The 23321-nt window shown below is 39.4% G+C and overlaps 1 protein-coding gene across 5 annotated transcripts in view; it reads left to right on the top strand.

Annotated features, from left to right (window-relative positions):
- The window catches only part of SORCS1 (sortilin related VPS10 domain containing receptor 1), a 288583-nt gene that overhangs the window by 239376 nt on the left and 25886 nt on the right, over window positions 1–23321 (top strand). For all 5 annotated transcript variants that reach the window (XM_068688480.1, XM_068688479.1, XM_068688478.1 and 2 more), the window contains exons 17-20: window positions 7573–7686; window positions 8690–8861; window positions 17191–17377; window positions 22223–22356. In XM_068688480.1, the coding sequence (XP_068544581.1) occupies window positions 7573–7686; window positions 8690–8861; window positions 17191–17377; window positions 22223–22356 (607 nt within the window). The remainder of the gene's footprint in view (window positions 1–7572; window positions 7687–8689; window positions 8862–17190; window positions 17378–22222; window positions 22357–23321) is intronic.

Below are 23321 nucleotides of genomic sequence, written 5' to 3'. Positions count from 1 at the left end.
TCTTGACATTGCATTCATTAATTTGCTTAATCTCCTGAAGCCTTTTCTCCTCTCCTGTATTTTATGGGAAATAGTGTCCATTGCTGAGTTATTAATGGAGTGATGAAATGTCAGCTTCTGATTTCATTTCAAAATTCCTGCTGATTCACAGTAATTTGCACAAAACAGACAGGGAACCACCTTGTTGGAATCTCTCTATCACTGTTTTCTCTGAGTCTGAGACAGTCCCGAATATTAATAAAATTGATTTCGTGATTTGCTTCTACAAAAGTTTGTTGCAAGGTACAGAACAAAAGTACTGTAGTGATACTTGCTAGGGGAAAACATGCTTGTATTTCTTTACATTCAGTTAGAGGAAACTTTCTGCAAAATGTCTGCTGAGCTGTGAAACAATATCTCAGAGAAAACTTGGGGACATATGACAGACTTTCACATTTCATGTGGACCCACAAGACCCTTCAAATCTGATGGAATCAGCAGAATTAGGTGTTTTTGAAAGTCAGCTTGTTAAAAGTAGCTTGAGAAGAGTACCCTTAAAAGTACTGCAGGTTTCTGTGCCAAGCAAACTGATAAAAGGCCTTCCCTCGCCTAGGAGGGTCTTTCTTCTCTTGATGGAACCACTTTTGTTTCAGGGCAGACTGTCATGTTCCCCTCCAATGCTCTCTGAGCTCTTGTTTTTCACATAGTTCTCAGATCTGGATTTTTACTTTATCCATTTCAGCTTCCTTCTCCACCGCCTCTGAGGAAAAATGAATAAAATATTTCCATAAACATCCAGTTCAGAAATATTTACCAGAAATAGTCATCTCTCATTTATCTACTTAACACAGTCAGAAGCATAGTTTTACATAGATTTTCCAGAGAAAGGTGGAAAAGCCACTGGGAAGAGATGACAGAGGAGAAAAGAAATGACAAAAAAAAACAAAAAACAATTATGCTGGCTCATCTGAATTTGTCAGCCCAGCTTTACTGTGTTAACAAAAGGAAAGCTGCTGCTTCTGTGCCATAGCATTCTGTGCATGCCTTCTTAAACTCTGCACTCTTCCCTTCTAAAGCATCCTGCATAAGCTAGTCCAAAGAGGAATTTGGAGGAAAATTGGTGAATGAAGTCTCACTGAGAAAGGATGTCCTCTGTAGGGTTCTTCCTGCAAAAGGAAGAAGCACTTTCTTCATCCTCATTCATGACAATTCCATGGTGTTTTTGAATTATTTATTTGTCTTTGTTTTGTGTGTACAGGGCTCTGAATTAGAGAGGATTGAAGGAGACATGTATTTGTCAGGCAGGGAGAAGCCCCTTTGCTGGCTGTGCTTGTTTTTGCAATCTTGAAATAAACTAGGCAGATTTATTTATTTTTATTAATATTAATATTAACAGGATCTGGACTTGTATACAGAATGCATGAGGACAACAATCCCTGTCCCAATCAGTGTAGTTTGGACACTGAATTTGTACAGAGAAAATTTTATTATCTAAATTTGTCAGAGCATGGAGTTAAAAAAAAAAAAATATATATATATATATATATAAATATATATATATACCTGTGTGATCAGGTAATGTTTGGAAAGGAAAGGAAAGGAAAGGAAAGGAAAGGAAAGGAAAGGAAAGGAAAGGAAAGGAAAGGAAAGGAAAGGAAAGGAAAGGAAAGGAAAGGAAAGGAAAGGAAAGGAAAGGAAAGGAAAGGAAAGGAAAGGAAAGGAAAGGAAAGGAAAGCGTTATTCCTGTTAATTCTGTGAGTGTTGTCTTATCATTTCAGGAAAAAAAAAAAGTCATAATGGACATAAAGATTTTCTAATTTTTATTTTTTTTTCTCCTAGTAATGTCATAGTACTCAAAGTTCATTTCAACTCTGCATTCATCCCACGGTAGTTTTTTCTCAGAGAAAAGAGCACATTGGTTTATTGTTTTACACAGCAGCAAAACTGAGTGACACTGGAAATGACTGTAGTTCCTCCAGCCTTGGAAACCTGAGCTCTTCTGACATTAGACATCTCTTGTCATGGCCTAGGTCCAAAAGTAGCTGGGGCCAGAGCTGATACAGCAGAGAGCTGGTGCTCAGTGCCTGGGCTGCAGCTGACAGCCAGAGGGCAATAGCGCTTCAGGAATAGGGGGCTGTGGGAACACACAGGAAAACCCTCCTCAAATCTGTCCTAGCAACGGCCTGGAAACGAGATTGTCCTTCTTCATTTAATTGATTTGAGTAAATGGATGATACCGTTACTTGTGTGTTATTAAAGCATTAATTTACCCGCTTTCCTTCCATTGTGTTCCTTCCTGCCGTCTGAATGTTATTACGGCAATATCTCTCCAGTAGAAATACTTCCCAGACACAGATGGAAAGCTTTAGTGGTACTCATCCTTTAGCTACCTGTCCCCCAGGTCCTTTAATAGAAACTTTGAGTTAAGTGTCGCTTTGTCAGCCCTCCCTTGGAACCCACTGCCATTAATACTGAGGGCTTCTCCTATCAGTATACCTATATCTTACACCTCCATGGGAAGTGCCAGTCTGTTCACGCTGGTGCTGGTGACTTCAAACAACCAAAGAGGGGCAAAGGAGCAACTGAGGATTAAGCATATTTATTTCACTGATGATATCCACAAGGATCATGCAGGTGCCAGTTCTGAAATGTACATACATTTACATCCTAAAACGAACTAAATTTGCTTTATCATTCTGGTAGGCTTATTTAACTAATTAATAGTAATTTTGAGTTAACCCTTAGTTCATTTTGAATGGTTGTGGAAAATGCAGAGTCACTATACAAAGTCTATGGTGCATCTCTGCATCTTTAGGGGCCTAGATACCTTCCAGGCCTGGTTTTACTGGAAAGAGTCTGGGGATCTCAGATTCTCTATTAACATAAGCTGTTGCGGCCTGTTCTGAACACTGTGATGCAGGTATAACCATATGTCTTCCTGTGTCCGTCATTCAAGCTGTCGCTGAATCCATCCTTCTCTGAGACAAATCCCAGCTCATATCCTGTACTACTGTGAAGCAGATACAACTCTTTAGCACAAATTTACATTTATACCATAGTTCATTATTAGACAATCATAGTAAGCTAATAAAATGCTGGTAAGACTTCACCAGAGCTGTGGCCACAGTTAATTATTTGTACAAGAGCTTTTGGAATCTACAGAACAAAGGCAACTTTAATCCCAGGTACCTAGATTCTGCCCTATTTGAAGTCTGAAAAGTTTGCAAAGCAGAAAGTACAAAACCACAAGTACCATTTTCAGTTTCTGGCATGTCTGACCTTAAGGTGAAACTGTTAATATTAAGCAAATCCTGTGCTTACGTGTTAAGTCATCTCCTGAGTCTCAGAAGGTATGAACAAGGCAATCACTTGTCTGACTTACCTGATTATGTCTATACCTTAAAAATGGTGGAATTTTAATATCACATTGATTTACACTTCTTCCATGACAGTATGTTTGTCAGGTCTGTATTCAAGCTACTTCCTTAGGGGATTTCTTTTTCCTTTGATTGTTATTTGCGTTGATAATGATCTTAAATGCACTTTGAGCAGGGTTATAGAATTGACTGAGACTGAATGAGTATCTGTCTTTAATTACACAGAAGGATGTGTCATCCTACTTGACTAGGACAAATAGGATTCCAGTTTAAACTAGTAAAAGTGGCCAGTGTAAAAACATTGTAATCAAGAGCTAGGCAATAGGCTGCTTCATACTGATAAAACAAGCCATGCAGGTAAATGGCTCTGCTTTTATTTTGATAGGTACATTATCTGTTTCACCTGAATTCCTTTCAGGCAGGCAGAAAATATCATCAATATATGCAAATTCCAATTCCCAGGTACCTGGCAATGACTCGGCTAGCTGATTGCAGTCTAAAGCTGATGCCTTTCCTGTTTCCAGATTTTGCTATACTGGCTCGTGCTATGGCAATCCAATTGATGCTAATGCTTGTTGATTGCTACAAAGCCCGTTGTGCCAAATTGTAGGCAGCAATTTGTTGTCAGCATCAGTGTTCTGCATGCACCAGCCTGTAGCCAAGGAATTCATTAGATTCCAAGATTGCGGAGGTGAACGGGGGGCTGCTGCATCTGTAGAGAGATACGGAACAGCAATTCGTGTCATTTACTGGGATGATATTTCTGTAGGACTTTAATGAGCCAGACGATTTGCAAGCCTGAAAATGACACTGTGAAACTTCTGTGCTTAGAACTATTTCTGTTGTGGAAAATCCTATAATTTTATTCTCTCGACTTTGAGAAATATGATCCAAGTATAGTCAAACCTAGTTAACTCAAGCTTCCCTTGCCCAGATTTGTGGGTACTAACAGGAAGCAAAATTATAGCACGAGTATAGACAAGTGTGCAGTAAGAAATCACAGACTTGATACTCTGTATTAAATTGGACTACGGGTACTGATCCTCTCTGCAGCAGATTTTACTGTATTGTTTTGTTTTGTTTTCACCTAACTGATTGCAGAACATTGTGTTTGTACAATGTTACAGCTTTTTAATTAGACTGACACATGCTAACTTAGGAATATAGCACTGCAGTGTTGACAAATGAATTACAAAAATACAAGAGTCCCACTTGTATGTAAATATTTGTTTTCTCTAAGCAAATCAGAATGGTGTTATTCTTCATTATAAAGTGTTTCCACAGTCATAGTGCTTTTAATCCAACAAGGATGATTAGAGGAGCACATGGCAGTGGGAGAATAGGCTGGCTGATGCTTCCAAAGCAATTAAACAACATTCAATCACTAACATCTGAGTAAATAGATTCATGAAAATTCAATCACAAAAACTGAGGAAAAAAACATTTAGGTCATCTAGTTCATTGCTGTTTCCTAGAGCATGTTCTCAATTACTTGTAGCTATCCCAAGCAACACAGCTGCCAAAATGTTCTTTTGGAACAATTGTGCAGTCCAACGGGTGTTCAAGAGTGTTCCCAAGGGATGTGCTGCTTTAGTTTTCTTTTTGTTTAATGCCACCTTTTTAATTTCTCTGGTTTTAGATTACCTCAAAACATTTTTATTTCTTGATTCAGAAGAAAAGGTTGCAGGCATGAATAAAAATCAGTGACAAAATTCCTCTCGTTGTCCAGCTTTTGATAACAACCCAGAGATCTTAAAATTGTTTAAAAGCAGCTCATTAATTTTATTTAAACCATCATGTTTTGGCCCAGCAAGAAAAGACATTTGGGAAAAGAAAAAAAAAAAGTCTTCATAATTTTATATATTTTTGTTCTTGTTAATATTATTCTACATGTATTATTGATCACACTGTCGATCAGCATTGGTTGCTGCCTGTTAGCAGCTGCTGAATCCAGTAGCCTGATAGAGGTGAGGTTGCTGCAGCTTTTTTATATCCCCTGATCCAAGCAGTAACAAGGTTGAGCATTTGTTCCTGGTAGACACAAATGTACACACAATGCATATATACATGGCTGGACACACAGATTAACCCAAACAGAAAACACAGCACTTGTGCAAACACCAGTTGCCTCATCCTGTTCCCTCTTTAGGTGATCAAGATGAAATCTGATTTGTGGAAAGTATGTACATATGTAAATGTAGGTACAATATTGATCCCACCAGTACCTGGTCCTAGACACCCAGTTCTATCCAGCAGCTGTCCCTGGGATGCCCAGTCTCCCCAGTTGCTGATATCTGGATGTATGAGCCTCTGAGCCCTGGAGCCACACTTCAGTTGCTGGTGCTCCTGCCCACAGGCACAGACTGTGGATCTTTGCCAGGGGATGGCCCCTGGCCAGCTAACTTAAATGCAGACAGACACATGCAACAGGGCTCTTCACTAGCTGCTCTAGACCTACATGACTTTATATCAGTAGCCAGCCCCCAAACCAATGGTCAATTCACTGACCTGGTATCCAGCCCAGACTTGTGACCACAGCACATAGCTCCTAAGGTTTTCATCCTTCTCACTGTCCTGTCTGGCTTGATGCACACCCAGGCACTATGTAAACACTCCAGTGATTCCGGCTGCTGGCACCATACCATGGGCACATGGGCCCTGTGAGCCATGGTCTAACTCCAGTTGCTGACATTTAGACATGCACACTGAACAGAGAACCCCTGTCCTGGAAGAACTGTTAGAAATGGAATTTAATGAGAAGACAGGGAACAATGAAGTGAAAGTTAATAGCCAAAAAAACACTATGTTTACACACAACCCATTCCTTTTCCATCCAATTTTGTATATTTTTGTACATTCCTCAAACCAACTTGATCCTTCCCTTTTCTTGCCTTTGATTCTTCCCCTTGGCATCTCATAATAAGTTTTGTGCAACCCCCAGATTCTCTTTTTTTGGCATGGCATAATGAGCTCCATACTCCTGCGTGCAGTAACCCTGCTCAGTCTACAAAATAATCTGGGCAGAGCCTTCCCTGTTGATTATCTTGTAGGTATTACCCTGGAAATGGTTTGATGGTTCTCCTTTGAACAGCCCTTAGAGGAACCAGGACAGAGTCCTGGCTCTATCCACATTATTGGTGTTCCTTATATACAAACATGAGCCTTTAGATCACATAATCTAATTTACCCTAATCCTCTTTTGTTAGACATCAGGCTACATGATACCAAAATATTAAAGATAACAAGAAAAAAAAAAAAAGAAAGGAAGAAAGAGATCACTAAGATCACAGATAATGAGGCAATGTCACAACTGGAATATTGGAAAGGAGTCTGTGAACCTCTGGATAGCAGTTCTCAGAAATAATGATCCATTAACTTCTCAGTTATGTTTTATGGAGAAAGCTCAGTATAAGGAATAAGAATGATTTTCCACCCAAACAGAACAGAATACTGTTTAAAGAGTTTATTTCGTTTGTTTATTTGTTTCACAAATACAGAACTAAAAATGAACAATTTTTATAGTGTCTTTATTTGGAATCAAAAACAGTTGGAATTGTTTATTTTTAGTGGAACTGAAGCTAATTTATTCATAGCTAAACCCAACTTGCAACAAAAGATTCCAGTTTGACTCATTGTTTCTGACACATGGTTTTTGGTAGCATTTCCTCTTCCAAACCAAAATAGAAATGAAAATTGCAGCCATTACCAAATACTTCTGTTAATGCCTTCATTCATCTCTTTCAGAGCTGTAATTTTTCCTGTACAGCTAATGTGATATAGTTTTCAAATACAATGAATTGTTTAGTACTTCAGGTTTCTAAGATACAACTGAGACAGCAGTGATTGAATTTGGTGATCTCTGGCTTTTATTATATTTGGGTCTAGAGCTGAGCCTGAGAAATACTGTTAGACTATGGAGGGATAACAGATAAAGAAGTAGCTCATGAACTCCCTGAATAAAACAATGGTCTGTTTCTGCTTGTTTGTGCTCAGATGCATGCAAGGTAACAACTCCACCACCACCACCAAAAAAAAAAAAAAAAAAAAAGCTAAAGTGAGTGAAGAATTAGTTGTTATATCAGTAAAAAATCAGAAACACTAGGAAGAAACAGATTGACAAAAATCAAGCCTTGAATCCATAGTAGTGAACATGAACTAATACCTGTGTTTATTCTTTTTTATTTTTTTAATGTGATTTTCTTTAATGTTAAAACAGTGATTATGGATATGAACGTCACAGCAATGGGCAGTGTTTACCAGCGTTTTGGTATAATCCATCTTCTTTGTCAAAAGACTGCAGTGTTGGACAGAGTTATCTCAACAGCACTGGGTAAGTGGCACAGCAGGTGTTTTTTTTAGCTAGACTAGCAATACAGATTTCAACCCGATAACAGCTACTGCCAGTATTTTCTATAGGTGACTCAAAGCTGGGTGAAGCCCTGGGGACCTCTTTATTGAGTTTGTTAGGGTGCACATTCTGGCCCTCCAGATTGCCATCATGTATTGTCCAGACCTTTCTATGAAAAATGATGCCATAAAGAAACCTGAGTGGAAAATGTAAGGCAAAGGCCAGATCACTAAATCTCTGAAAAGTCTCCTGTTAAAATCATATGGGATCAGGTGAGGCAGAAAGGGTGGAAAACGATTTAGAGGAAAGGGATGAAACTGATGTATAAGTGAAAAGAAACAATAGATGGTCAGCTACTCCAAATGCTGATTGTTCTTTGGCTTTCCTGGAAGTCAATATAGATATATTATATATTAAAAGACTGACCTTAAGCTGCATTTCCCATGCAAGTGATAAAAACAAAGGAATCCAAGCTGCTTTGACATTTTGTACACTCAAAGATAGATATAATTTGCTTTTTTTTCTTTAACTTTGTAATTTCTGTTGCTCTGGAGAGTTACATCTTGAGTGAGAGGTGTCTCACAGTTGATGAGAAGTGAATACTTTTATGATGTGAGAAAATCTTCTTAACTACACCTAAAAATATAATAACAGAATACAATTCCATGCTGTATGTGCATATTACTTATTTATAACTTTATAGTTATTTAATTTATAACCTAGATCATCATATAAATCTACATTTTATGCAATCTATGTAGTATGTGGTATATAGATGTGCTACATATCATATGCCATTAACAACATAATTATTTACTTGTACGTTAGATACACAGGGATTGCTTGGCTGAGAGGCAACAATAAAAAGTTGTCTTCCAATCTCCCTAGTCCAAAGAAACCTTGAAAATAGCTCCCTGTTTCCAGTTAACCCTGTTAACCCCTACCTTCTTGCATCTTGCAGAGATTTCTCTCTTTACCTTTGCAGGTACCGGAAAGTTGTTTCTAATAACTGCACGGATGGTGTGAGAGAACAGTACACAGCAAAACCACAACAATGTCCTGGAAAAGCCCCTCATGGACTTCGCATAATCACCACTGATGGCAAATTGACAGCTGAGCAAGGACACAATGTCACCTTCTTGGTGCAGCTGGAAGAGGTAGGCTCTATTTTTGTTACATCCCAAACCTCGTGGATGTATTTCAGTCTGATTCATGCCAGGCAAAGTTTGTAAAGTGGTGAAGAGGTGAACCAGGAGGGTGAGGGATGAAGTCAGCTCCATGATGTAGCTGTGGCAAAGTATACTCTAAAAGGTAATGGATGATGTATGAATACAGTGAGACTGAAAGTCTATCCTGTGCAAAGGGTAGTTGGGAGAAGTTGATAAAAACTGGGAACTGGCCTTGCTTGGGAATTTCACAGTAGGACTGGAGAGCAGGCCAGTTATATGCTATAATATAAAGGAGAATAAACTATGGTTCTAGGAGCATAATTGTTTATACACTAAATTATTTACCGAATTAGCTATTTCAGTGACAAAAATCACAGCACTTACCAGAAAAGTTAAACAACCCAGCAAACAAGCAACTGTCCTGCCATAAAACAGTATCAAATTCATAGAATCACAAAATAGCTGAGGTTGGAAAGGATCTCTGGAGTTTGTATAGTCCAGCCCTGTTTCTCAAAGGGAAATTTCTGTCCCTTGCAAACAAGGCAGAGGTAACACAAAACAAGAACATTTTCTGTTTAGTTCTGCCTTGCACTGGTATGGAACATAATATAATCTAGGATGTTTAACATTCACCCAATCTGTCCCACCCGTTATTGCTGAAGAGAAGGTGTCAGGCATGTTACAAAAGGCTGGATATGTGTGTATGCATGTGTCATTTTGCCCAAGGACACATGAGGAAAATGTGTACTAATCAACTCTTTCCCCCGAAGCAGTGGCCAATATTTTTAAGTGCTTGACTGTGGTGAGGAGTCTTCCTTTAGCTTTTATTGGACTCAGTAAAAACAAACAAACAAACAAAGAAAACCAACAACTGGTTTTTGCTTATGTTTGTAGTCCCTTCTCATCTTTGTATCTCATGTATTCATGCATCCCTCTGAGAGTTTGTTTGAAGCATCTGCAGAGCTGTTCCATGCACCACAGCCTCTCAGCTCTATTTGTTCATGCCTGTGTTCCACTTGACCCACAGGACAAGGGATAGGGGGTTTAAACTAAAAGAATGTAGATTTAGATTAGCAGATACAAATCATGGCAGTAAAAAATGATGTTTACACTCACCTGTGGGAGTCAGACAGGAACCACAGCATAGGGGGGTTTCTTAGAGAATCTCCTTATGTCTGCAGTGATGCTCAAGGTAGGTACTGTGGACTCTGTCATTCTGATGATGATACTATGTTAGATTGGAAAGGTTTCTCCAGGTTAGTTCTCATATTAGTCTGGGTATAATCATCGTGATAATCTTACTGAATGACAGCAGCCAGAAAGTATTAACACTTCCTTCTGTTAGCAGGTGTCCCATTGCATGAAGCATTGCTGAAGTGTTTAATAAATGGAGCACTGTACTTACACTGGTAATTTTGCTCTTAAATTTCTATTGAGATAGGCAGAATAACAACAGAATCTCTGTCACTAAATGGCAGCACAAGAGAAATCCAGGTGTTCTTTAAAGTACATTTTTCCATTGCCTCAAAATAGTGCTGGTTTATAGGTTAATTCTTTGTCCTGGCCTGGACTCTATGCACCGACCAAGGGCTGGTACCTCTCACCTGTGCCACTCAACAATAGTTTTTCCTCAACATAAACGACTGAATCCTTGCTTTATTTTTGCACAGCAATAAAAATTGAACCCAAAACAAAATGAAAACTGTAAAGACATTTTTCCTGCTCAAGTTCTTAAACCCAACATCCCTGGCATATTTTCCTGCTCCATTGTAGAAAATAAATAGAGGAGTTTTATTAAGTGGGTGTTGTTTCTGCATGCTTTCCCCATCACATGGTCATGAAGGTCTCCTGCCTGTCACAAACCCAACTGTTATTTGTGTATTTGAGTTATTGGTAGGAACATCAGACATTTGCTGTACTGCTTCAGCAGAGACACTAAAAGCAGCCGCACAACACTTTTCAGCACAATGGCTTTCAAACTTGTTTTGTCTGATTGCTCATACATCTTTGCTGAGGAAATGGATGGTAAAGACATTCAGGGCAGAATGGTTCAGGGCTTTAGCTGTTTCATTACAAATAATTCACAGAGAAACTGCCTACTCTAATTTATTTTTTATCTTGATAAAATGACAGCCAAAAGTCTTTGACGTTCCAGGTCTGCTTCAGTTCTCACTTGCCAAAGTCACTCTACTGGGAGTAGATTTTGGCTTGCTTTTGCCTACTTTCTTTTGCTGTTTGATGTTTGCATTAGGTTAATATGTGAGAAAACTCATTTGTTCTAACAGTTCAAGCCATGGGCTAGAATTCAGGCCACCTGATCTCATTCCTGAACTGCACTCTGAGCTCTTTCTGTGTCACCTTGAGTAAGAAACTTAACATTTTACTTATTTGTTCCCTCATCTGAAAATAGAGCTTTCTCCTTCATGCGCTCCATGCCTTTCATTTTTATGCTGAATGCTTATAAGGCCAGAGAATTCTCTCTTACCAGGTGAATATACAAGTACAGCCCTGGATTTCATGTAAATAGCAATGGGTTTCTGTAGTGACAGTGTTAAAAAATGGTTACCCAAGGTACGTTGTGTCTTGGGTACATTCAATGAGCAAGGGGGACCCTGCTGGCAGGGGGACAGTACTATTGGCATTCCCCACCGCAGCACTGTAGTTTGGTGTGATTCAGAATTCAATTCAGCTAAAGTCTCTGGAGATGAGCTTAAAATTAGGATTGTTTTGCTTGTTTGTGTGCCCAAATTTAAGATGCAAAACCAGGAGTACTTGAAAGCATAGGTTGTAGTTTTTCACAATATACCAGCGTGTTCCCCCTTTTGACATCACAAGTTAGTTAGCAATGAATATGAAAATCTGAAACCTTCATCCTAACTTTAAACACACATGCTGAATCATGGCTGTTTATCTTACTAATACTACCATGTTCCTGTTAGTAACACACAGCCAAGGATCAGTACACCCTCTCCCCCATACCACTGTCATCTGAATTATAATTGCATTTTCTGTGTTACTGATAATGACAAACTTGTTAGGAGAAATCATAGCCTTTCATGCATTTTTAAATTCATCGCTGAAATTTCATGAAAATATACAAAATTTGACCTCTCCTTCATAATGACACAAAACACCACAGTCTTCAAAAGCATCTTCAGTCATACAAGTTGAATTATCTGGCATAGTCCTGAGAGGCTGTACTTGTATGTTCCTGTGAAGCACAAAAGATCTAGTCCTCTAGAAAAGGCTCATAGATGAGTTGTGATGGCAGAACTGACAGTCAGGATGAGAGATTTGATTAGTACAATTAACTGTTTTGGTGTAGAAAAAGAGGTGCATGTGGAAAGTGTCAGGCTATTTGTCCTCATAAAAAAAGTGAATTCTATTCAATTTTGGCTTTTTAAAAAAAAAGTTAAGAGCATCTCTGTAAGCAGGAATTTACAGATGAAAACATGATTTTCTGTATTTGATCAAGTAGAACATAAATATATTTTAAAATTAATCATATGCTTACACGGATATAGACCAAAGGTATCCCATGCACAGATGCTCAGTTGCAATGGAAATGTTTGATGGATGTATTATGATGGTGACAGGAAAATGCCACAGTGGGAAAAAAGTTTGACCTAAAGAAAACGCAAAACAGACTTTGAAAACATTAATTCATGAAGACAATCCAACAACAGTGGTGTCTTGCCTCTTGCAGAAGATAATTAAATCCATTTTCAACATCTGTAAGGAAGAGGTACAAGTTGATGCATAATTGAAGACTTAAAAATTAAATCTGAAACATGGGTACCGAAATTAGAAGCCTTGAACTGTGTTTCATAGTTTTAATACTTCAATTTATATACAAAGACTGGAATTTAATAAGGAAGATTCATGATTACAACCTTCTGGGCAAGATTCAGACAGTGTTTGAGAGAAAATCCTGATAGATGGGTTGGAATGAGCCCTAACCTCAGATACACCAAAATACCCAGGGCTGCATAAAAGCAATCAAAATGTAACAATATTGTTGTGAACTAGATAGGCTGTTTCTTGGCATACCTTGAGGCAGAAAGCTTCACAGAGTTTGTTGGAAGCATATAGGTCTTGTGTATGCTTTATTGTTTTGGCAAGATACAGGGAAAATGTGCATTTGGTTTTGGGGGAGGGTGAGGGTTGTGTCTATGATTAGAAATTTGCTAGGTGTTTAATGAGAAAATCCCTTAGAAAATAGTAAATTTCCAATTTATATTTTACTATCAAATGTTCTGTAGGTAAAAGGCATAAGATGGGGTCTTGGGTAAATTGTTTTTAATTCTCAGGGCTTTTTCACAGGTCACAAGGAGCACTCGTGCTTGAAGTTCAGCATATGCTTATGTCTTTGGCTGGACTAAAGTCTTTATCAAGATTGCAGTGTAGTTCTTCAGGTATATCCAACATTGTTCATACTGCAACATATTATAAATGAAATACTGTATATTTTACCTAATACAAAGTAAAATGAAATCCACTAAAATTACTTTTATTTTTCTAGCTATTGTAATTGGTTGCTGCCTAGCTTAGCGTGATTAAAGTACAGGAGCTGAATGCAGAGATACCATCACAAGCAGCCAACTTGGCAAATTTTTCCCTTGATGCCTAAGAGCCCTGGCATTAAAGCCCTCTTAAAGCACAGGCCAGAGAGGCTGACCAAAGATAACTCAGTGCTGATTGCATCCAAGTGCTTTGCTGTGGCTGCAGAAATAATGCGGTGAGTTTTATGTCCACCTTAATCAGGCTAAAAGCTTTAGGAAACCCTATCACAGAGCACTGGATTTGTCAAAATGATGAGAAGTCAGAAAAAACAACAGGAGAGATTTTAGTAAGAGATATGTATATGCATCAATCTTTTGGAAAACAAAACCACTCTTGGTAAGATAGCCACTTGCAAATGGCTCTCTAGAGCTGCCTGAGACACAGACAGCTGGGGTTGATGTAGATCAGGTGTAGGATGTACAGAAATGTTTTGATTTGGGCTTACCTGCTTTATCCTCTGTCTTGTGCCCATGCTCTCTCCTGGCACAGATAAAACATTATTAAAAAATCAAAACCACAGTCTCTTTGTTTTCCTGACTTTTTTCTTCCCCTTTCTAAGCTAGAATTTTAAATGTCAGCCTTTCAAAATGTGGCATTTTCAGAGAAGTGTTATAGCCTGGATCTTACTGAATGGAAAATGTTTTTTTCCAGTTCAAAGAGTTTTAAAACAAAACAGGAAAGGCCAAGACAAATGAAAAAGACTGGGGGAACAGCAGCTGAAGTTCTTCTTCAATTAGTTTTTCAGATGTCCCTGTCAGCATCTTTTCTCCCTAGGGAATTAGGAAGAAAATTTGAAATCTAAATCCTCCATGTGTTGGAAATGGCTCCCTTCTGTGGCAGCACCTGTAGACCCTATGGCTTTTATGGCAATAGAGAAAATGAAGATGAGATAAAACACTCTTTGGGGCATGAATTTTGACACTTGCAGAAACAGGGCTGTTCTAACATTGAATCACCCTGTTCATGTTCCTCTGCTACCTCAAACATTCAGGGGAATGTACATTGTCCTGAAATACTTCTCAGCTGCATGAACTCAAATATACTCAGAGATGATAAAGCCAGCAGGGTCACTACAGTGGTGTGGTTTTAACCATGCAGACTGTTTTGTCCCAGCAGTATGACTTTACTGAATAATTGTTTTACTTGAAGATATCATCTCTTTTTAGTAAAACAAACAACAACAAGAAAGAGTAAAGCCCTAGCGATGGGATTAACAGAACTGGAAGAGGGTATTTAGAGAACTCTGTCTTTGGTCTCAGTGCAGCACCATGCTTGAGAGAATATATTTCTCCTTTGACCAGGGGTTCAGAGCAGAGGAACTCATGTATGCTCACCTTTCTTTGTGGATGCATATCCCATCTGATACCTATTGTTGGCTCAGTTGAACAGGGCATCAAGTCAAGATACCCCAGAACACTGCATCTTATTTGAAACTTTGCAAAGCCTCTTTCAAATAACTCACCTCACCAAGGGGCTTAACTTCAGAAACTTATTTAAGATCAACCCAGGGGCAACCTGGATGTGGCTTAACACATGATGTCCTCATGTTCTTTTTTGTTTGATTGCTTGTTTTTCTGCCAGTATATTCAATTTGGCCTTCTCCCTAGTGACTCAGCATCTCAGGGTTCTTTTGCCCTTACTGGTGCTCTCAGAAGGAGGACAGGGAGCTGCTGTCTTTACCTTCAAGACTCTGTACAGAAACAGCATAACATATCTGTAGGAAGCCCCCCAGGCATGTAACTCTGTCATGGGATGCCTTTCCCTCCACACATTCAGCCTGGGATCCTCTAAAGCAGAGCAATACTTTCATTTCTGTCTCATCATTTTGGAAGCAACTGAGCTTCCAGCAGGGTGCCAGGGTAGTGTAATGACTGCCGCTTTAACCTCTACAGAGCATCTGGGACAATTTCTCTCTCTTGTTATCCCCAGGTATAGCTTTTCTCCCCCTACTTTCCAATCAGCCAGGCCTCCACCATTTCTGACTTCACAACAAGTGATAAAAAGACCGAGGAAACATGCTGAATGGAAGCAGTTCTGTCACAGTTCCCTCACACACACACACACATTTCCAATGTGGAAACCTGCCTGATGCCAACCATTTACACAGGTACCTTTCATTCCAGCTGGGCATACAGAGGACTGTCTTGGTGGAGTTGAGGGGGGGAAGGAAACCAAACCAAAGTAAATTAAATATCCTTTCAGCCAGTTTTATGAACTGCCCTCAGCTATTAATTTAGCAGAGTTCTTCCAGACAGTGGCAGCTGCTCCAGCACCGGCCTGTGGAGGAAGCTGCTCCATGGCAACAGGCAGCAAGCATGAGCTTACCCGCGTGAGCATCATGCAGAGCCACTGAGGGGCACTTTCAAAAGGAGCAGGAATGCTTAAAATCGTGACAAGATACCGCATCTCACCTGAAAGGGAGAAGATCCGTAGCAGCCACGGTTGCTATACAGGTCAGTGTAGGCTGTGCAGCGATTTTGCTGTCAGAAGCTGCCCTTACCATGGGCATATCTCTGCCTTATGATATAGGAAAGGCTTGCAAGTGTTTGTAGTGTGTGACATATGGATTATCTGGAATTATTATTATTATATTTTTTTTAAACTGGTGTGACTTCTCAGTGTTTGTCTGTGTGTTAAACTGGCTTGCAAACAAAAAGTCAAAAATTTGCTTTTTGCCTGTAAAACAGAATAATGAAATGCAACCTCCTTTGGGCTTAAAATACTTTTTAGGGCTGGATGACTTCGATGTTGAGTTTGATGGAGCTGCATGGACCAGGCTGAAATTCAGTTTCAAGAACAGAAGATTAAAACCAGTTCTAGGATTGCTTCACATTAAAGTGTCTGGCATGAGCAATACAAATCCCTGATATCCTTGGCTTTTGTTTCAGCATTTGTTCCTCCCAGCTGTGAATTTTATTTGTTATTTGTTGTGATTTATTGCAACAGTTCTGATGCCTGCTAGACTGGCAGTCCAGGACACTGATGTCACAAAGTGGCAGTGTGAGTTATGCTACAAACCCTTTCTGCTAGGATAATCTGTAGGCAGAAGGATAAGAGTTTAATCAGCCCTGTTAATTCATTAGCACTTCTCTTTTGACGCGGGGACAAAGTGTCCCATTTAGTGTTAGTAGTGTTGGTAGCTATTCTGAAGCAAACACAAATCCAGGTCATTTTAATCAAGTCACTGCACAAGTCATAAGCTTCTGTAAGTTGTTGTTATCATGTGAGGCTGAAGTAGTTCTTTTAACACCCCGCCACTTGGATATAGTTAACCCTTCCCTGAGGACTTCTCAAAGTTCCTTCTTGCTTTGTTTTATCTATCTACTTATTCTGATTTTAAATGCAAAACTCACAAAGTGGGTTGTTCCAAAGATTCTTGAGGCAACCATGTCCTCAGTGCTTGTTGAGATGAGAACAATTCCCCACCACAACACACAACTTCACAATATAGAGACCCATGGGAAGGAGCCAGTATGTTTTCCAGAAGATCCCCTGGCTCCCCTGATAGCTAGAAAAGCAGGGCTACAGAACACATCTTTGATAATATTTCCTTCACAGTGCAGCCAAGTCAACCTCAAGAACAATCACTTTCTCTCCACTGTCTAATGAGCAGGTTGATGAAGTTGCCACCTTTCCTCTGGTAGCATCAGACTGATGTGCCAGGAGATCTCTTCCAGGAGAAAAATAAAATAAATATAAAAAAAAAAAAAAAATCAGAGTCTATTTTGACCCTTTCTCTTTTCTGTCACCACAGGGAGACCTTCAGAGATCCCTCATTCAGGTGGATTTTGGAGATGGCATTGCTGTTTCATATGCTAATCTCAGCTCAACAGAAGATGGGATCAAGCATATTTACCAAAACGTGGGCATATTCCGAGTGACTGTGCTGGTGGAAAACAGCCTGGGATCTGACAATGCTGTTCTGTACCTGCATGTAACATGTATGTTCGTAATGATTTTTAGCTTTTGTCATTCTTTTTATATATATATATATATATATATATATATATATATAATTTTCTCTTGGAGATGATGTTTGAGGCTTTGCAGCTGGGAGGGGAGTGATGGAAGATGACAAGTGTTTATCTGTCCTCCAGCAGAGGACTCCAGAATGGGAGGAGACACAGAGAATAGTTGCATTTGCTTTTTGAACCACATTTTACCTTCAATTTTGGGTGGTCTGCTCTGAGACACCTCAGAGGAGTTGTCCGTCCCTTTCTGAATTGCCTTGTCAATAGCATGTTTACAGTTCCACAAAAATAAAGAGATTCAGGATCTGTAATCACTTTTAAAAGCCTTGACTTATACTTTGTGCATGTGTTTTGCCCCCTAATGAAATGCAGCTGCATTTGGGATGCAAACCAGTGCATTTCAGTCTTTCTGTTGTCATAGGAACCAAAATCTTGGTGTTAAAGTGTATAACAAGAAGAAATATTATCTTCACATTGCTGTTTAGCTGTTCTTTTCAACCTTTTTATACTTCACCTGTCTCTGATTTACCACTGAAATGTATCTCAGTCCTTGGAAAAAATAATCAGCGTGTTCTTTAATCTTTATTCTGTCACACGTTTATGAAACCAAAGGGTTGAACTGTTACTGGAATTTCATAATATCCCTAATGGATTGGGAGGGGAGGGGGTACATAATGTGCTTTATATGGTGTTCCCCCCACCCTTTTTTTTTTTTTTTTTTTTTTGGTTAATAATTTATATTTTAGACTGTGTATTTTTGTGGCAGATTTAATGGAAAAAAAGGAAAATCCAAAAGTTAGTTATTTTTATGTAAGTTGTGCTTACAAAATATCACTTAGCCACCACTAAAGTAACTCTACATACTCTCTAGACAATTTAGCACATTCCATGTACTCCAGTTTTGGTGTTACTTATAGCACGAAAGCAGCTGCCTCTTCAGGGGAAGAGGGCAGCTCTTTAATGGTGCACAGTCATATCAGCAGATGGGAGCAGTGGGAGTGGTAGCTGTGGGAGACAGCGGCTTTATGAGGGAGCACTGAGCTCTAGGGGAGTGGGAACAAATACCTCCCTGATTGCCTTCCTTTAGAAAGACCTTAACATTCTCAGCCAAGGTGTACCATTTATAATTCCCTAACCTGATACTGTCCTGTGGCAAACTTTTATGTCACGTAATCCTTCAGCAGTGCCATGTGTTTCCAAAACTCATAATTATATCTTGCAAAAAAGATCTGTATTGATAAATCAGATTATTATCAAGCTTTTTTTTTTTTTTTTTTTTTTTTTTTTTTTTTTTTTTTTGTCATTTTTCTTTATTTTTATTTGGGGACTTAGCCCATACCACTTCTGTGTAAATGCACTGGTGAGTCAAGGTAAGTCCTCAGCTTTCAGACAGCTTTATTTATTTATTTATTTATTATTTTATTTTTTATAATATCTTCCCATATAGAGTAGGGAAAAGGATGTTTGCAGAAGAGATAGGTTCTGGAGTCACATTCCACTTTGCCTTCCTGTTTGTGCTTGGAAACTTAGCAGGCTGCAGAAATCCTTCTCCCTCTGCTGCCAGTTGTGAAAGAGCTCAACAGAAGCCATGGTTTATTTATTTATTTATTTATTTATTTATTCACTCTGTTAAAGGTCATTGGAATCAAATGGAGAACTGTTTTGGTAGTTGATATTTCTCAGAAGGTTCTGACAGCCTTCTGTGATCAGGGTTTGTAATTGTTTGTTGTTTGACAAGAGATGATTCCACAGGGACCATTGCACATGCTTAGTGTATCTGCACACTAATGAGGCCCTATGAAGCAACAACTGCTTTCTCATGCAACAACAAAATGGATGAAGAAGGCAGGGGCCCAGCCCTCACCCTCACGCATATTGGCTTTCTGGGTAAAACAGTTTTAATCAATTTTCTCAAGCCATTGAAAGCTTAAGAACTGCTTCAGTTGTTTTAGCCATACAACAAATAAACAATATCCACATGTGTTCATGTAGCTTAGCAGCTGATAAAATGTAAATTTCTGTGTTGTGATGAAGCCAACATGGGACTTAAGTACTGCATGATCATTGCAGCAGGACCTGAATCAGACACCTGACCCCCTGGAGAAGTCACATCCCTGAAGTATGTCTCTCACCTCTCTCTATGCGAAGATTTAGGGACCTCAGAAAAGGCTGAAAACTAAGCATAGTTTATTCTAAGTAAAAATAGATTGGCTGAGGCCAGAGATATACAGTAAATCCAGTCCCTTCCAGAGTCTGATGACTGTGTCCACGAAAGCTTCTAAATACTATTGAAATGCTTGCATTGCCACTTGTCTCTCTATTAAGGGCTCCAGTCTGTTTTATTTTGCTTGTGGTGTATAAGCATGGCTTTGGCCTCTTGAGAGTTTTGTAAAAATACATGTCCTTACAATAAGACACACACTGTATTGCTCAGATCCATAGAAAAGCAATGTGCAGACTGAGTGCCCGGAGAATTTTCGAAAGGGGCACTAACGGGGTGACCCGTTGTTACAGGGTTGATACATGAGAATGTGCAGACTTGGGCCTTCCAACACCCTTCCCGACCTGTGATCAGCCTGTAAAAAGCCTTGCTGAGGGTGAAGCTGCAGGCACTGAACCACAGTGTTTGTGATCTCCAAGATCAGAGTAAAGCCTCTACCCAGTGCCCTCCCCATCCTGCTGCAGCCTTGGGGCCGGTGCACAGGAGCAGTACCTTTACTGCAACTGGTCCAGTGATCTGCAAATGCAAATTATTGTGAGGAAGGAGCATTTTGGGGTGCATGGACAGCAAATTGTATATAAAGTGCTTCTCCAGCCAACAGGCTGTCTCTGAAACAACAGGTTAAAAATTCCCCTGAGACATTAGTTCTGCATTTGTCTGAATACTTCAAAATAACAGCACTTTTCCAAGGGAGCCTTTTGAGAAGCTTTTCCCTTGCCATTCTCAGGGACTCGTACACAGTTTTTCCTGGGGCAGATGACGGGCTGTAGTCACCATGGCCCTGCATGAAGCTCAGAAATGAATTCTCATCAAATTTACCTGGGAGGAAGCAGTCTCCTAGCAGCTAAGGGCCTATAAAGAGTGAACTATCCCCATCTGCTGGCCAGATAATAGTTCAGCATTTCAGCCACTTTGACCCATCAGCTGTTTGCACAGAAATAAACGCAAAGCCAGAATTGACTTGTTTGAGATATTCTTTCGTGTTCTTTCCTAGTTGGCAGATGGTGAAGGTCTGAGAAGGTGCTGGGTGTTCTCTGCAGTGCTGGGTCATTTAAGCTATATTCAGAGCAGCTGTGTAGTTACATGGGAGTGGATTAAATTTTACATGGGCTCCATTGTTACTGCTGTTACCACACCAGGTGTTTGGAAATGCATTCCTTTAGAGGTCCGTGTTGACACTGGACACTTGGAAAATATCCCAAAAGATACCAGAGCTGCAAAATATTCAGTCTGGGAAGCTGGTGATTTTCGGTTCTTAGTGTCTTGCTGTGAGAGCAGGCAAGGCCAGGTCACAGAAATGTGCTGGAGCAGGGGTATTCCATTGAGTGAAATTCTCACTTCTCAAGAATTTGTAAGAAGAGTGTTGACTGCTGACTATCAAAGGAAAAATGAGCCACAGTTTGGTCTATAGCAGGCTTTACTTATTCTGGTCATGGGTGACTCTTAATCGGGCTGCATCAAGTTAACCAGCAGCTGTGTCTACTCCCCAGAGAAATCTGCATTTTAGTAATGAGTCAGGAAGAGTGGTCCTTGTTGATATTGGCATTGTTATACAGTCTGAATTGGGAGAATTTTTCCATGTCTCTCTGCTTATGTGTGATGTATGGCATAATAGAGTGTTTGCTCTGAAATGTATAGTGTTTCTCCACATTGTAAAACAATGTTTAAGTGGTGATATATACATAGGATATTTTCTGAAAAATTATTTCCTGGAATATAAAAGATCCTTTAGGATCAGAGTATCTCACTTCCATATGAACAATGCAATCGATCCTCCAAAGCTGTGGTTTCTCCTTGTCAGCACTGAAAAGCTCACAGATGTAGGATGTAGCCTTAATTTGTTTTAGAAACCTGTATCCCCATATCACCTGGGAATTCTTTCTTTTTCTTTCTCTGTCACTCCTTGGACAATTGTCTTGTTATCTAAGTGAACAGTCAGAACACATTTTAAAAAAAAAAAAAATAAATCTATAGGACAAGATATAACAACAAAGGCCCATCTGTCTCCAGAAGATGGGAAGTGTGTAACTCTGGGTATAATGTCACTTGTCAAATGAATTATGTTCTGTTTATACTAAAGAAATAAAAGTGTTTGCTGAGGAAAAGGAGGGAGTATAGGTTAACATTAAAATGAAGGCACTCAGTGAATAGATGTATTCAGACAAAATTTCATCTGGTATAAATAGATACAACACTGCTGAAGTTCTCCAAATCATAGCAATTTGCATTGGCAGAGATGCTCCGTGTCCACTGAAGCTATTCGTCCTGCACATTTTTAAGTCTTCCTGGTAAAGGGCAGAGTCACATAATAAGGGTCTGTCCCTATTCTTTAAGTGATAAGTATGCAATATTCAAGCAGTAAAGGGCCCAAGTTTTTCAGCTCCAGGTATAGGGATGGTTCTTGTTTTATGTGGAACAGATCTAAGCTTGCCTCTCTACAAATGGCACCAAGCCAAGACATTAGATGCCATGCCCCAGGGTAATTTAGACATCATCTTTTCCTCTAACCAATGTGTGTCCCCTCAGGTCTCCCCTCTTACCAAGTCAACATTTCACAGTGGGGGAGGACTCACCTCTCGTTTCTGTCTCTGCAGGTCCCTTGGAACACGTTCACTTATCTCTCCCATTTGTCACCACAAAGAACAAGGAGGTCAATGCCACAGCAGTACTGTGGCCAAGCCAAGTGGGAACACTTACTTATGTCTGGTGGTTTGGAAACAACACAGAGGTTTGTATTCCCTATGGACTGAGGTCAAAACAATTTGGGAGGAACTCTCTGACTGAGAAGGGAGGAAGAGAGAGATCTGGAAATGCTTCTAAATAGTCAAACAAAAAAGAAAATTGTATACCAGAGACAGAGACTAATTATTGGTTCTTTGATGTACCAATGTTGAAATGTGGGAACTGTTTTGTGATTATTGCTGTGACTTAGCTATAGGGTTTATTGACATTTCATACAAACTGCAAATAGGTTTGTCTACATTTTCACCCAAGGTGGGTGTAGAGAACCAAAGTCCCAATAACTTCTAGTATGTACTTTCCCATTCCCATTTCTTCAACAGCAATAATAAAAGCTGAAAACTCCATGCATCGTATTGTGCTTCTCTGTGCTTGCAGAGTTTTGGTAAATCTGCACAGGCATTACAACAGTTATTGTACATACCTTTGAGGCTGAAGTACCCAGAGGCCCTGGGCCTCTCTAAGGGGAAATATTCTCATGGATTTTGTAGAGTAAAGAGGGACCTTCAACCACACATGGTTATCTTCTATATAATGCAGGTCAGAGGATTGCATCAGTACTTCCTGCTTTATTTAACTATTTCTGATTAAAGCAAAATCTGATTTTATTTTTTTTTTGGTTGTTTTGCATTAATGACATCCCACAGATGATGGAGAATCCATTGCTCTTCTTTCTGACCCTCTCCCTCAACTACTTCCCTGTAGCTAATTATCCTGAGAGTTAAACATATGCCCTGTGTTTGTAGTCTGAATTTATCTAGCTTCAGTTTCAAGCTGTTGGATCTTATTACGTCTTTGTGTCTAGATTAAAGAACTCTCTGTAGTATCAGATATCATCTCCCCCTAGAGGTACTTACAGGCTGTGATTGTCACCTTTTAACCTTCCCTCTGATCTACTAAGCTCATAAGTGATCAGAGTTGGTCTAACTCTGTTCTCATTTAAGTGAGAGTTTT

This window comes from Anas acuta, chromosome 7 (assembly GCF_963932015.1).
Source record: "Anas acuta chromosome 7, bAnaAcu1.1, whole genome shotgun sequence".
NCBI classification, from domain to species: Eukaryota; Metazoa; Chordata; class Aves; order Anseriformes; family Anatidae; genus Anas; species Anas acuta.
This window is presented reverse-complemented; position numbering and strand designations above follow the sequence as displayed.